The 15,316-nt window shown below is 37.5% G+C and overlaps 1 protein-coding gene across 4 annotated transcripts in view; it reads right to left on the bottom strand.

The window, feature by feature from the left end:
- Nucleotides 1-15,316, bottom strand: part of atp8a1 (ATPase phospholipid transporting 8A1) — a 148,746-nt gene that overhangs the window by 101,417 nt on the left and 32,013 nt on the right. For all 4 annotated transcript variants that reach the window (XM_051918399.1, XM_051918398.1, XM_051918397.1 and 1 more), the window contains exons 3-5: nucleotides 11,270-11,369; nucleotides 7,148-7,246; nucleotides 365-410 (exon numbers count right to left, since the gene is read on the bottom strand). In XM_051918399.1, the coding sequence (XP_051774359.1) occupies nucleotides 365-410; nucleotides 7,148-7,246; nucleotides 11,270-11,369 (245 nt within the window). The remainder of the gene's footprint in view (nucleotides 1-364; nucleotides 411-7,147; nucleotides 7,247-11,269; nucleotides 11,370-15,316) is intronic.

Here is a 15,316-nt window from a genome sequence, read left to right as displayed (position 1 = left end):
GTATTAGATATATATATATAAATAGTATTATATATATATATATATATACACACACACACACACACACACACATATACATACACACACACACACATACACACACACACACACACACTTAAAATAGCCTTTTTCTTGCTGGAAAAACAGATTTAGGAATAATCTGAACAATTCCAATAGGGTTCTTGCACCATTGCTGCTCGGGCCCCAATTACTGATGACTCATCCTGTACATTTTTTGACTATTCAATTGCTCTCTTCAACTAGCTCATGTCTGTAAGGCAAACTAATGCTACTGTCTATTTAAAAAAAAATGTATGAAATGTATGGGGTTTTTAAAGAAGACCAGTGAGCAAAGACGTCTTACCTTGTGTTTCTTTCTTGTTAACAACATTATCAGCTTTGTGACGTTTCTGAAAATAAATAAAAATTATAATTAAAAAAAAAAAAAAGTTCAAAATGAGCCTTCCCTGAATTTTTTTTTTAAATAGTTCTAGATAGATGGACATGGAATTGTGTGGATTTTATAATTTTCTGCTAAAGTGAAATCCGAAATCTGATCAATTCCAATAAAATAAGTAAAAAATAAAAAAAAAATAAAAAAAAAGTACTCGTTAAAGAGTCTGAAAAACCCTAAATATTCACAATAAAAAAAGTATATTATCTTTGACAAGCACACAATTACAAGAATGTAAATAAAGCATGTATTCAACAAAGTCATCAGAAAAAACTAAAACCTCTTAGAAAACAGAAAAAAAACTATTTAGCGAAAGTGATATTTTACAGGTATAGCTATCAATAAAACTGTGCTTATCGAAAAGAGATGTGTTTTTTCTGTCCCCTTCTCTAATAAAAGTTTAGCCCAGTGTTGTTACTGACTGAGATAATGTCCAAATGGAATACCAGGGTTACTATAGTTAAATAAAATGAGCAATAAATGAAATAAAACACACACACACACGCATATTATATTATATATATATACACAGGTGCTGGTCATATAATTAGAATATCATCAAAAAGTTGATTTATTTCACTAATTCCATTCAAAAAGTGAAACTTGCATATTATATTCATTCATTACACACAGACTGATATATTTCAAATGTTTATTTCTTTTAATTTTGATGATTATAACTGACAACTAAGGAAAATCCCAAATTCAGTATCTCAGAAAATTAGAATATTACTTAAGACCAATACAAAGAAAGGATTTTTAGAAATCTTGGCCAACTGAAAAGTATGAACATGAAAAGTATGAGCATGTACAGCACTCAATACTTAGTTGGGGCTCCTTTTGCCTGAATTACTGCAGCAATGCGGCGTGGCATGGAGTCGATCAGTCTGTGGCACTGCTCAGGTGTTATAAGAGCCCAGGTTGCTCTGATAGTGGCCTTCAGCTCTTCTGCATTGTTGGGTCTGGCATATCACATCTTCCTCTTCACAATACCCCGTAGATTTTCTATGTGGTTAAGGTCAGGCGAGTTTGCTGGCCAATTAAGAACAGGGATACCATGGTCCTTAAACCAGGTACTGGTAGCTTTGGCACTGTGTGCAGGTGCCAAGTCCTGTTGGAAAACGAAATCTGCATCTCCATAAAGTTGGTCAGCAGCAGGAAGCATGAAGTGCTCTAAAACTTCCTGGTATACAGCTGCGTTGACCTTGGACCTCAGAAAACACAGTGGACCAACACCAGCAGATGACATGGCACCCCAAACCATCACTGACTGTGGAAACTTTACACTGGACCTCAAGCAACGTGGATTGTGTGCCTCTCCTCTCTTCCTCCAGACTCTGGGACCCTGATTTCCAAAGGAAATGCAAAATTTACTTTCATTAGAGAACATAACTTTGGACCACTCAGCAGCAGTCCAGTCCTTTTTGTCTTTAGCCCAGGCGAGACGCTTCTGACGCTGTCTGTTGTCCAAGAGTGGCTTGACACAAGGAATGCGACAGCTGAAACCCATGTCTTGCATACGTCTGTGCGTAGTGGTTCTTGAAGCACTGACTCCAGCTGCAGTCCACTCTTTGTGAATCTCCCCCACATTTTTGAATGGGTTTTGTTTCACAATCCTCTCCAGGGTGCGGTTATCCCTATTGCTTGTACACTTTTTTCTACCACATCTTTTCCTTCCCTTCGCCTCTCTATTAATGTGCTTGGACACAGAGCTCTGTGAACAGCCAGCCTCTTTTGCAATGACCTTTTGTGTTTTGCCCTCCTTGTGCAAGGTGTCAATGGTCGTCTTTTGGACAACTGTCAAGTCAGCAGTCTTCCCCATGATTGTGTAGCCTACAGAACTAGACTGAGAGACCATTTACAGGCCTTTGCAGGTGTTTTGAGTTAATTAGCTGATTAGAGTGTGGCACCAGGTGTCTTCAATATTGAACCTTTTCACAATATTCTAATTTTCTGAGATACTGAATTTGGGATTTTCCTTAGTTGTCAGTTATAATCATCAAAATTAAAAGAAATAAACATTTGAAATATATCAGTCTGTGTGTAATGAATGAATATAATATACAAGTTTCACTTTTTGAATGGAATTAGTGAAATAAATCAACTTTTTGATGATATTCTAAGCACCTGTATGTATATATTATATATATATATATATATATATATATATATATATATATATTATACACACATACATACATACATACACACACACTATATTGCCAAAAGTATTGGGACACCCCTCCAAATCATTGAATTCAGGTGTTCCAATCACTTCCATGGCCACAGGTGTATAAAATCAAGCACCTAGGCATGCAGACTGCTTCTACAAACATTTGTGAAAGAATGGGTCGCCAGTTGTGCAATAAGTCCATTTATAAAATTTCCTCACTACTAAATATTCCACGGTCAACTGTTAGTGGTATCATAAAGTGGAAGCAATTGGGAACAACAGCAACTCAGTCACGAAGTGGTAGGCCACGTAAAAATCACAGAGCGGGGTCAGCGCATGCTGAGTGCGCAGAAGTCGCCAACTTTCTGCAGAGTCAGTATCTACAGACCTCCAAACTTCGTGTGGCCTTCAGATTAGCTCAAGAACAGTGCGTAGAGAGCTTCATGGAATGGGTTTCCATGGCCGAGCAGCTGCATCCAAGCCTTACATCACCAAGTGCAATGCAAAGCGTCGGATGCAGTGGTGTAAAGCACGCCGCCACTGGATTCTAGAGCAGTGGAGACGTGTTCTATGGAGTGACAAATCACGCCTTTCTATCATTTCCTTTCCATCCTCCCCTTCTTGTATCTCTCTTCAAATTTACATTATATTAAAAGGATGTTAAATGTGACAAACAGCCTCATTCATATTACTGGAGAGCTTATTGAGCAGCCCATGTCACATGACCTCCTATCAGACTCTGCAGGAGAAAAAATAAGTTCTCAGGTCTCAGATCCCATTCATCATCCAGATCAGCTCTGGTGCAGTGTTGGATAACTCATACTTCCTCCTTCTCACACTCTCCTCTCAGTTTCCATCTCCCTTACTCTTTCCTTCACCTCAACAGAGAGCAGAGATCAGGCCATGTGGAAGGAAGTGTTGATTTAATTACACATCTAATCTAACTGATGGCTTGTCTGCATTGAACATGGGAGCTAGAGGAAGGAACACGTAACAGTAAAACAAGACCCCAAAGGGAAGAAGAGACAGCACTCTGGGTTTGTGGTAAGATGCAGCACCAAATCCCAGCAGGATTAGCGGAGTACACTGGGGTGCAGCTGAAGAGAGCACTGGCGCGTCACCTCTTTGTTATACTCGGTCTTTGTTAGAGATGCCGGATTATGACGAGTTACGGATTATAACAGAGCCTGCTGGCTTCTTTTGAAACTCGTATATAAAGACACAGTAGGAAAGCACAAAACAAAAAATGTGACACTAAACTACACAACTGTTAAAAGTTTGGGAACAGAAAGAACTTTTTTCCTGATATATAAATTAACACTTTTAGTCAGCAAAGATGCATTAAAACTGATCAAAAGTGGTTGCTGAAAATTCAGCTGTCATAACAGGAATAATTTATATTTTAAAACAGATGGAAACTGAACAAAGTTCAGCCACGACACATGCGTGTGATGCTGAGCCGGCCAATAATGAATCGCGGTTCTGACGTAGAACCCAGAACCTCGTTGCTGCCCATGTGTGGTTCATAAACCCTCATATTTCATCAAAAATATCTTAAATTGTGTTCCGAAGATGAACGAAGGTCTTACGGGTTTGGGACAACATGAGGGTGAGTAAATAATGACAAAAATTTCATTTTTGGGTGAACTAACCCTTTAAGTCTTTGACGGCTCAAGAAAAATCATGTCCTGTTTGAAAGCTAAAGTTGAAAACGTCAGTCACAGTCAACATCAGATGTATGGAAAACAAGCAGTGTGAACAAAATTCAGCAAAATATCATTGGTGTTTGAATGCCAGTCATTCAGAAACAATATGAGGTTGATTAAATGGCAATTTTGATTTTCTGGTGCATTATTCCTTTAAATACAAAAACAATCCATTAAAGTCTGACAAAGAAAAGCTAGCACTCAGAGTAACAAGAGAAGCCATTTTCTTATCTTATGGGATGTCTCAAATACTAGAGATCGTTTTTACTTGAAGGGAAAAGAAAGCAAAGATCATCTGACCATCCACAGCAGAATGGTACATGACAGCAGTGTGGTGAATTTACCAAATGACCTTCACTTCCAGAGCTAGTCTTGACCTCACAGATTTGAATAACACATCAGAGACCCATATAAAATGCTGAGCTGGTTATTCTGACCACAGCATCCAGCACGATGTGATCGGATGGCCGTCCAGAGGGAGCCGGGAGAGCAGGCTCTGATTTCAGGGTCACAGCACTATGGTGGATCCACTTGGGCTGGTGGTTTTATTCCCAGTACTCACTCCTATATGTAAATTTCTTTGTAAGAGAGGTCTTGGAATTAATTTACATGCCAAATGAGATGATAGTTCAGGTCAGGGAAAAAAAAAAAAAAAAAAAGCTTACTGATTGGAAAGTGTTTTGGCTAATGGCAGTGAAATCCATTCTGCCGTGTACATAATCACCAGAGAGTGAGATTGAATTATCAGGAAGAGTAAAAGAGGTAAACCTGAACGCAGTCTAAAAACTGACTCAGATAATATAACAGCTATGAAGGGCAAAAGAGAATAAAACCTACAGCAAGCATGACTAGAGTAGAGTACAGTCCTTTCTCATTAAAAATCATCCCAACCGCAAACAATAAAAAAGATAAACTGAAAAAGGTGAGCGATATGAAGAACAAATAGTATTTGCTCAATTTTGTTGTTAGATCTGCATGACATACTACTGATTTATGTTAGGTTAAGGCAGGGCTCCTTATTTTGCAAGTACACTACCATTCAAAAGGGGATGAGTAAGATTTTTTTTTAAATAAATTATTCCTTTCATTCAGCAAGGACACATAAAATTGATTTATAATATTTACATTTCAAATAAATGATCTTCTTGCGACCATCCTATTTAACAAAGAACCCTAAAGAAAAAAAACGAAAATGTTTCCTGGGCACCAAATCAGCGTATGATTTCATGTGACACTGAAGACTGGAGGAATGGCTGCTGAAAAACCAGCTTTGAATCACAGGAATAAATTACATTTTAAAATATATTAAAATAGAAAAGAGTTATTTTAAAATGTAATGTTTCACAATATTACTGTTTTAGTGTATTTTTGATCAAATAAAAGCAACCTTGCAGGGCATAACAGACTTCTTTCAAAAACATTTAAAAATCTTACTGTCCCCAAAATTTTGAACTGTAATGTATCTATTTTTAATTCGTATTCATTTCAGTGGTAGTTGCACAAGTACAAACTTAGTCAGAATACCGACTTCTTTTGAAATGGCCATTAATGGAAAAAACTGCTTTTTATTTGCAGCCAGATGATGTACGACATCTGCAAACTAACTGGGTCACACTAACCAGCCAACTCTCGACCTCTTGGGCATGATTGGATCTATTTGTTTTGTTCTGCTGGACATCAGGATATGAAAATCCAGCTTTGCCATCACAAGAAAAATATATTGAAATAGATAACTGTTCTCTTAAACAGTAATAAAATTTCACAATATCACTGTTTTTACTGTATTTTTGATCAAATAAATGCAGCCTTGGTGAACATAAGAGACTTTTCAAAAACATTACCAAACCTTTGGTCGTAACACATTTTAGTGTACATCTGTTGACAAAATAACAGTGTAACATTACATTGAGTGGGATCAAGCGTGCCACATAAATCCTGAAAAGTGAAGTCAAAGCATCTCGTTTGTCCCAGGTGGCTGGATGCAGTATAGGTCACAAACCTCGCCCTCTCCATGTAATGTAACGGGACACAAGACAAACTAAACAGTCAAATTACACATTAAATATTGTTTTCTAAAGATGGTTTCTGTCATTTTAGGCAGTTTTTAAAATCACGCTTATGTTAGTTCAAGTGTTCGTTTTTTAAATAAGTTTGGTTTTAGTTATTTATTTGATGCTATAAAAAACGCAGGTTTTGATGTCAAGATTGACAGCAGAGATTGACAGCTCTCTGTATGAAGTAGTCACTGAAGCACCAACTGACTTTTTTTCTGGATCTTCAGGAGAAGATTGGAGCTTTAATTTTAATTTCTACATTTCCAGAACTGTTTGTTTCACACCGACATAATGAGTTGTTCTGCAGGAATGTGGGCGGGATCTTGATATCGCAGCTCCACGTCGCGCTCACTACTGCGCAGACTCGAGAATCAAGATGTCAGCTTTATATTGGCACACTGGCGGCTTCACTTACTACAATGGAAGAGAGTGAAGGTGTGTCGTCCATCTTTTTTTACTGTCTATGAGTGGGATCTAAATGTTTGAGACCAACGAAAAAGCATTTAAATTTCATTACTTTGCAAATGATGATTTAAAAATGAGAATTTCAGAATTTGGTTTGTCCGTCTTTTGCTGTAATGGCTCAAGTTGCATGAACTCCACAAATTTATGTACAACTTGATGATTATGTTCTCCAGCATAATTTAAAATGATCCAGAGAGCATCTTGAGCTTCAGTGAAAGCAAGAACATCTGAAACACGTATTTCTGCATTTATTCAGCAAGCTATTGTAACATCCCAAATGTTTTAATGCTCTCACCAGGTCTTCTATAACCTCCTTCACTGCTGCCACCACCAGGATGAAGAGTAACGGCACCAGCGTTGTCCATCGCCCTGTCGGTGACACATCAGGGATTTGCTGTGGAGAAAAATAAAATGGCGACATGAATTCCAGTCTTTAATCCTTCCCTCCACATGAGCAAAATCAAAACATGGACATTCACACATGATATACAAACCCATGTCACCTACGGGGCATGAATACAAACACAAATTAATTAAAGCCTTGCAGAGACCTCATGAGAAACACTCAGGGGGTTTGATAAACTGCTCTCGATTTGTTCTCCAGGAATCATAACATAGCCTGAGGGTCTACTTCCTGGTGGTGTGTGTATTTATCACTGGAAGGTCAAAAAAGCAACCTAAGGGAATGGCAATAACCATCAGAAAGTCAACAGCAGTGACTCTGATGGATGTTTAGAAGTCAGCATGTGACATATCTGTCTACCCTGCTGAAGAGATCAGCTTAGACCAGCATGAATTTCCAGACTGGTCCAGGCTGGTTAGGTGTCGGTCAGGCAGTTGAATAGGGTCCACAAGCTAATATATAATTCACACCACAAGAACTTGATTAAACTTCTACAATTTCTATCCTGATTTTGGCAAATCTCACAGAGCTTACATATCAAGAAGCGGATCGTCTTTGGAAAGTGTCCCTATCAGATGAAGTGTCAGAGCTGTGACAGGTTCAGAAAGAGGCCAAGAATGCAGAGATATACAATAGGAAACCCGAAACGGATTCCTTTTAACCTGATGCCAACACACTTTCCCCTCTGCGTCACGTTTCACTTAAACAGGAGAGTACGCTCACAACCAAACCACAGTGGCGTAGAAAACTAGAGCAGTCGATCATCATGGAACCTTGGTGTCAGCATCAAAATGTCTTTGTTGATTATGATGGCATGTCCAGAAACAGCACTTTGTAAGTGTGATTGAAGTGAGCAGTTTTGATGAAACAGCATCCATCAGATAGTCACCTTGGCCCCCTTATTGCCACAACAAACCCATCCCTGCTGTTTTTCCCATTCACAGTGCGCCTGTGCATTCAAGGTCACTGCATTGACAGCGGCGTAATGAAGATACACCGAACCTGTGCTTCGAAGCCACCTGACTCTCTCGGTTTTACTCTCCTTTCTTGCAGTTTCTCTTCTTATTTCATCTCTCTGGCTGCCTTTACACTTGGTATTAACATACGATCACCGTGATTCGATCAAGCAGATCAGATCATTAGTCAATCAGGACATGGCGCGTTTACATTTGTTCACATTAAGTGGCCTCTGTATCTGGATAACCGATCAGATTTCGGTTTCCTGCACAATATTTGAATTAGGTCTGTGGCGCATTTTAAAAGGCAGAAGCTTTAAATGGCTTCGTAGCATAAAACAACTTTCACTTTAGCCTTTATCAATGGCAGTGCACACAGAAAGGAGCACACAAACATATATATTGTATGTGGAATATGTAGAAAACACCTTTCTATCAAAGAAATAAAAGAACACATATCACATCACATTAAAGAGCATTAATTAGAACTAAACAAGGGTAGGCTACACAACACCAGAGATGATACAAATTAAACAATGTCCCATAGACCCTTTTCACAGACTGTGATGACGCGTTTTAACGGTCATCAATAAATAAATCCTGCAAAGTTTTTTATATTTTCATTTTTAAAAAACGTATATACATTTATAACAATATTATATAGTATTATATTACCGTTGCATCAAATTACAAAAAAACTAGTTCAACCAGCTGCTGTGAGGGTGTTTCTAATACAGCGACTATGGGAGTGATGATAAAAATTACGTTTCTCTCTTCTGACTGAGAACGCAGAGAGACTGGGCTGGGATTTTTATGACGTCGCCCTCTGAATGTAGATACGATGGCTGGATTGCATTTACATTACACTGAGATCCGATCACAATGCATCCTCGGCTACCTCTGGACCAGGAAACGCTGATTGGATAACATTCCGATCAGAAGCAAGTTTACACTTGTCTTTTCAATGTGTATGTGGACAACATCCTGATACAGGTCGCATGTTAATGCCAAATGTAAACTCTGCCTCTTTCCCCCCCATGTCATCGATTCAGCTACCTCAAAACAGAGGCATTAATTTAATGTGCAGTGCATCCACAGGGTCATGCCGAGTTACTCAGTGGTGGATTCATTGTCCCTTCTGTCTCTAAAAGAACAGCACGTTTATAGCACTCTGGAGCCCTCTGTGACTGCACCGTCTGGTAATTACACAGACGCTGAAGAAGTGGAGCCAAAATCTGTTAAAGTTTCAAAAGCAACAAATATAGTACACTACCATTCAGAAGTTTGGGTGTTGGTAAGATTTTTTTGGTAACACTTCACAATAAGGTTCATTAGTTAAACATTAGTTAATGTATTAACTAACATGAACTAACCATGATACATTTGTTACTGCATTTACTAATCTTCGTTAACGTTAGTTAATGAAAATATAGTTGTTTATTGTTTGTTCATGTTAGTTCACAGTGCATTAACAATATTTTAATAATGTATTAGTAAATGTTGAAATTAACATTAACAAAGATTAACAAATTCTGTATAAGTGCAGTTCATTATTAGTCCATGTTAACTAATGAACCTTATTGTAAAGTGTTACCATTTTTTAATGTCTATTATGCTGTACCAGGCTGCAAGGCTCTCAAAGTACATTTTATTTTTCAGGATTCTTTGAAGAATAAAAAGTTAAGCATTTATTGGAAATATAAATTATAATTGTCTTTCACTTTTGATCAATTTAAAGGATTAGTTCAATTCAGAATTAAAATGACCTGATAATTTACCCCCATGTCATTCAAGATGTTAATGGCTTTCTTCAGTCGAAAAGAAAGTATGGTTTTTGAGGAAAACATTCCTGGATTTTTCTCTATACAGTGGACTTCAACGGCTACCAATGGGTTGAAGGTCCAAACTGCAGTTTCAGTGCAGCTTCAAAGGGCTCTACACGATCCCAGATTTGGAATAAGAGTCTTATCTAGCGAAACAATGTGTCATTTTCTAATGCTCGTCTTGCACTAGCTCTGCGATGTGCCACACATTATAATCACGTTGAAAAGGTCACGCATGACATAGGCGGAAGTACTGTGGTAGGGCAAAAAACTAATTTTCTCCAACTTCAAAATCGTCCAACATTTGTTTTACTCCAACAGGCTGTTTGACTAAGTCTTTGCACAATTGCTTCGTAAACACTTGCTCGGTACTTCCGCCTACATCACGCGTGTCTTTTCCAACATGATTACATAATGCGCGGCGCATCACAGAGCTAGTGCAAGACGAGCATTTGTGGGTAAAAAGTATATAATTTTTTTTTTTAGAAAATGATAGATTGTTTTGCTAGACCTCGGATGGGATTGTATAGAGCTCTCTGAAGCTGCATTTAAACTGAAATTTGGACCTTCAACCCATTGAACCCTGTTGAAGTCCACTATAAGGAGAATAATCCTGGAATGCTTTCCTCAAAAACCTTAATTTCTTTTCGACTGAAGAAAGACAGACAAACATCTTGGATGACATAGGGGTGAATAAACTATCAGGAAATTTTAATTCTGAAGTGAACTAATCCTTTAATGCGTTATCGTTTAAAAAAACAAAAACAAAAAAAAACATTTTTTAAACTTCAGTTCTCAAGAAGGCAACAGAGTTATCTAAACAGACGTGTTGTTATTCAGGTAACTAGCCATAACATGTCAACAACTTTTAAAGCAGTTATTCAGCCATGACAGTAGTGCCCCTTGTGGCAGGCATGGTGTTATAAACTGCAATCTGAAACAATTTTGAATGCAACTGACCTTGTGTTGTTAGTAATGTTTGTTCACACGTGTGTAACATAATGGACTATAACAGTGAGGCTTTCACACTTGGTTTTATTGATTGATTGGTCTGAACCAGAGTTCGATTCCACTCTGCTCTTCTATCAGTCCTATATAGGCTACTTAAGAAATCCAGTATCTGATCACAGAGGGTCAGGGAATCCGACAGATGTTTATCTGCGACCGTAAGAGTTGACAGACCTAATCTCTCCAGCTTGTCAGCTTGCCCTGGAGGATTGACATTGTAGTCTTACCTGCAGAAGTGCGATGAAGAGGAAGAAGGAGTTGGCTGCTCTTCTGAACTGAGAGTACAGGAATCGAGGCAGGAACGTGAGAAAGTTGTACTTCGCAGTGCTGTATGAGACAAAGAAAAGAGAAAGGAAATGAGAAAAGTGGTCACATTCCAACAATGGCCACAATATAAAACCATCTGACATCATCTGCAGACTGTGCTGACATATTTTATTTATCATCCATTAAGTTCTCATGTTTTCAGTTTTTAGTTTTAGTTGGTCAGCATGATTGACAGCATGAATCAAACTTTCTCCCCCTGGCCAAACCCAGTTTCAGTGCAGCCCAAGACACAAGCACAAACACACAGTGAGTGATGGAGAGGCAGTTAATGACCATAAAGAACAGCTAAGTTTGACGAGGAGAGAGAGACTGGGCTGTAAAGAGCTCTGAGTTTGAGTGAACTATGGTGGGAGCTTGCCAGAGCCTCCATCTCTTAGACTGCCAACTGATTTATGCTCACATTAGGCCCAAGACAGCGAAGTCACTTTAGACTGAGATAAACGTCCCACTCTGAACCCTGACACCTGCCTCTTTATCCACCCACTTTCCAAAAGAACGATCCACCAAGAAACACTCATTCAACACTCGCTCAGAAAATTGGTATTTAAATTTATTCACCAATGATTCAAATAATAAAATATAAAAAAAAATAAAAACAAAATAAAATACAAAAATACAATATTCTCAGAACACCAAGAAACAGAATCAGAATTATAGTATTACATTTTTATTAATTAATTCATATATAATAAATATAATATAAACTAATATACAATAAAATGTTATAAACTATAAAAATAAAAAAGTACAATATTCTCAGCCACCAAGAAACATTAATTTCAATCAGAAAATTTGTATTTCATTTGTTTATTAACTAACATAACATAAAATATAATATAATATATCAAATATAAAATGCAATAGTATCAGCCCATCAAAACATTCATTTCAATCAGAAAATTTGTGTTTTATTTTTTTACTAATGACTCAAATACAATACAATACAATAAAGCCATATTGGAGAGACTGAGACAGTGTGAACGTTCTTAAAGTGGAAAGTGATACGTGTCCTCTCACTGCCTCTATGTTTCACTGATCCGGTCTTCACAAAGATCCTTATCAGTCCACGGCACACGACACACCGTAGCACAGCAATTAGCAGCACTGTACGAGATGGAAAGTTCTGTCAGGGACCTGTCGTTCTCGCTTTTCTCTACTTTCTCTTGGCTAGTTTTCAGGTTTTGATCAGTGTAGTTGTGTGCGTCAGGTGGCTAACAGCAGCTAGTGGCTGCTTTTACTGTTCTTCAGATAAAGAAACACATTTCCATGTTGCTGGGCAACTCAAATTTATGGAGGAGAGTAAGAGTGAAGAGTGAGATCTCCATCTGTCCTCATACTCAATTAAGCACACAGAAAGTTTTTAAAAAGTCAATGTATCTAGGGAAGAAATTCAAAAAAAAGAAATGAGACAATCACTAGCAAAATGCTAAGGAGTTTCGAGTAAATGTTTGCAACTGTACCACCCAGAAATTTGGACCTGTAAGCACCATTCACTTTTATAGTTGTTAGGGTTACGGTTACAACTGTAAAATCATAAATCATAATCATCTTTATTCAGTATAAAAAGTTCTTCAGAACCTTTCAAAAAATTTACTGACAGTGTTTACTAGTAAAAAGTTCATTTAAAAAAAGATTATAAAACATTTTGGTGGACATCGTAATCTCAACATGACATAGTAGCAAATAGCTTTCTCATGAAGGAGCAGACAGAGCCGACCTGCGTCTTTCCTCTCATTTCCTCTACACGACCCCAGAAACCAGATCTAGGTCTGCTTCTAGACCTGAGCCAGCTGCTTAGCCCACACGCTCAGCTCGTTTAGCACTACTTGGCGTCATCATCCTTTTAAACAAACATGTATCGCGCACGAGGGCTTCGGGACACTGGCTCATCAGGCAGTCACTGGGGTGACTAGTGTAACCGCTCATCAAAATGCACCTCAGGGTTTAACCACGTGCTGTTAATCATTTTAATGGAGTGAAGGTTGTGGCTTTGTTGGAGGTGGTGTATTTGCAAATGCATCAACTTGCCATTTTGTTTAAGGCACACAGTGTGAGGAGCAAACGTGTTCTTTTTTGTTTATGATAAAAATATCCTGTGTTAGGAGATATGTTAATAATGTGTTTGTTTGAGGTGTACAATTATGTAATTTAATACAACTTAGCATGTGTGATACATTCCAATCACCAGAGCATATGTTAGTATTTTGTTTCAAATGAAATTCTTTGAGATTCCTCTTCCTGGTTTGCAAGTCTTGATTGTACAGGCCTACAGCAATGCTATGAGTAGCGGTTTACCTGATCAGCTCTGATAGCAAAAGTCCAGTGGGAGTAACAACTTGAACTTCAGCATCAGCCACACAAAGGAGTATGTATATAAAGGCTTAATCTAACACAAACAGCTCTCAAAGCAGTCCATGACATAGTGCTCTTTTGAAATAAACGAGTTAAATGTACTATGTAGGCACTGTTTATCATTCATCACAAAGTCACGCCACTTGTTACAGCCAATGTTGGTGACCTGTTTTTGCAGTTTAATGTCACAACCTTAAAGGGTTTGTTCACCCAAAAATGAAAATTCTGTCATTTATTACTCACACTCATGCCGTTCCAGACCCGTAAGACCTTCGTTAATCTTTGGAACGCAAATTGAGATATTTTTGTTTAAATCCGATGGCTCCGTGAGGCCTACATAGGGAGCAATGACATTTCCTCTCTCAAGATCCATAAAGGTACTAAAAACATATTTAAATCAGTTCATGTGAGTACAGTGGTTCAATATTAATATTATAAAGCAACGAGAATATTTTTGGTGCGCCAAAAAAAACAAAATAATGAATTATTTAGTGATGGCCGATTTCAAAACACTGCTTCAGGAAGCTTCGGAGCGTAATGAATCAGCGTGTCGAATCCGCAGTTCAGAGCTCCAAAGTCACGTGATTTCAGCAGTTTGGCGGTTTGACACGCGATCCGAATCATGATTCAACACACTGATTCATTACGCTCTGAATCTTCCTGAAGCAGTGTTTAGAAATCGGCCATCACTAAATAAGTCTATATTTTGTTTTTTTTGGCGCACCAAAAATATTCTCGTCGCTTTATAATATTAATCTTGAACCACTGTACTCACATGAACTGATTTAAATATGTTTTTAGTACCTTTATGGATCTTGAGAGAGGAAATGCTCCCTATGTAGGCCTCACAGAGCTATCGGATTTAAACAAAAATATCTTAATTTGTGTTCCAAAGACCAACGAAGGTCTTACGGGTGTAAAACGGCACGAGGGTGAGTAATCAATGACAGAATTTTCATTTTTGGGTGAACTAACCCTTTAAGCATTTTAGTCTTCTGGAAGTAAAACTCCCATTCACAATTAGCTAGCTATTACATGTATCGTTCAATTATAATATAGTGTGTTTCCTGATAAGACATAAAAACGACTAAAAAAAAAAAGTGTGGGGTCAGTAGAATTTCTGGTCACTTTAGATTAGCATCCAATTTTCACTGTAATTGTTAACTATGACTTTTGCCTCAAACCCCTAATTACTGCTTTTTAATAGTTAGTTAGTAAGTTAGTAAGTTGCTTATTAATAGTTAGTAAGTTAGTAACTAGTTAGTAGTTGTTAAGTTTAGGTACTGGGTAGGATTAAGGGATGAAGAATATGGTCATGCAGAATAAGGCATTAATATGTGCTTTATAAGGACCCTAAACTAAAGTGTTACTGAATTTTTTTTATGTTTTTGAAAGAAATCTCTTACTGTATGTTCACTAAGCCTGCATTTATTTAATGAAAAAAAAAAAAAAAAAAAAAAATAGAGTAAAATCTGTAATATTGTAAAATATTACAATTTAAGAGTTTTCTATTTTAATATATTTTAAAATAAAATCAGAAATCATTCTAATATGCTGATTTGGTGCTCAAGAAATATTTATTATTACCACAGTTT

The sequence above is a fragment of the Ctenopharyngodon idella genome, chromosome 14 (assembly GCF_019924925.1).
Source record: "Ctenopharyngodon idella isolate HZGC_01 chromosome 14, HZGC01, whole genome shotgun sequence".
Taxonomy (NCBI): domain Eukaryota; kingdom Metazoa; phylum Chordata; class Actinopteri; order Cypriniformes; family Xenocyprididae; genus Ctenopharyngodon; species Ctenopharyngodon idella.
Note: the sequence above shows the minus strand (reverse complement) of the source record. Positions and strands in the feature narration are given on the sequence as shown.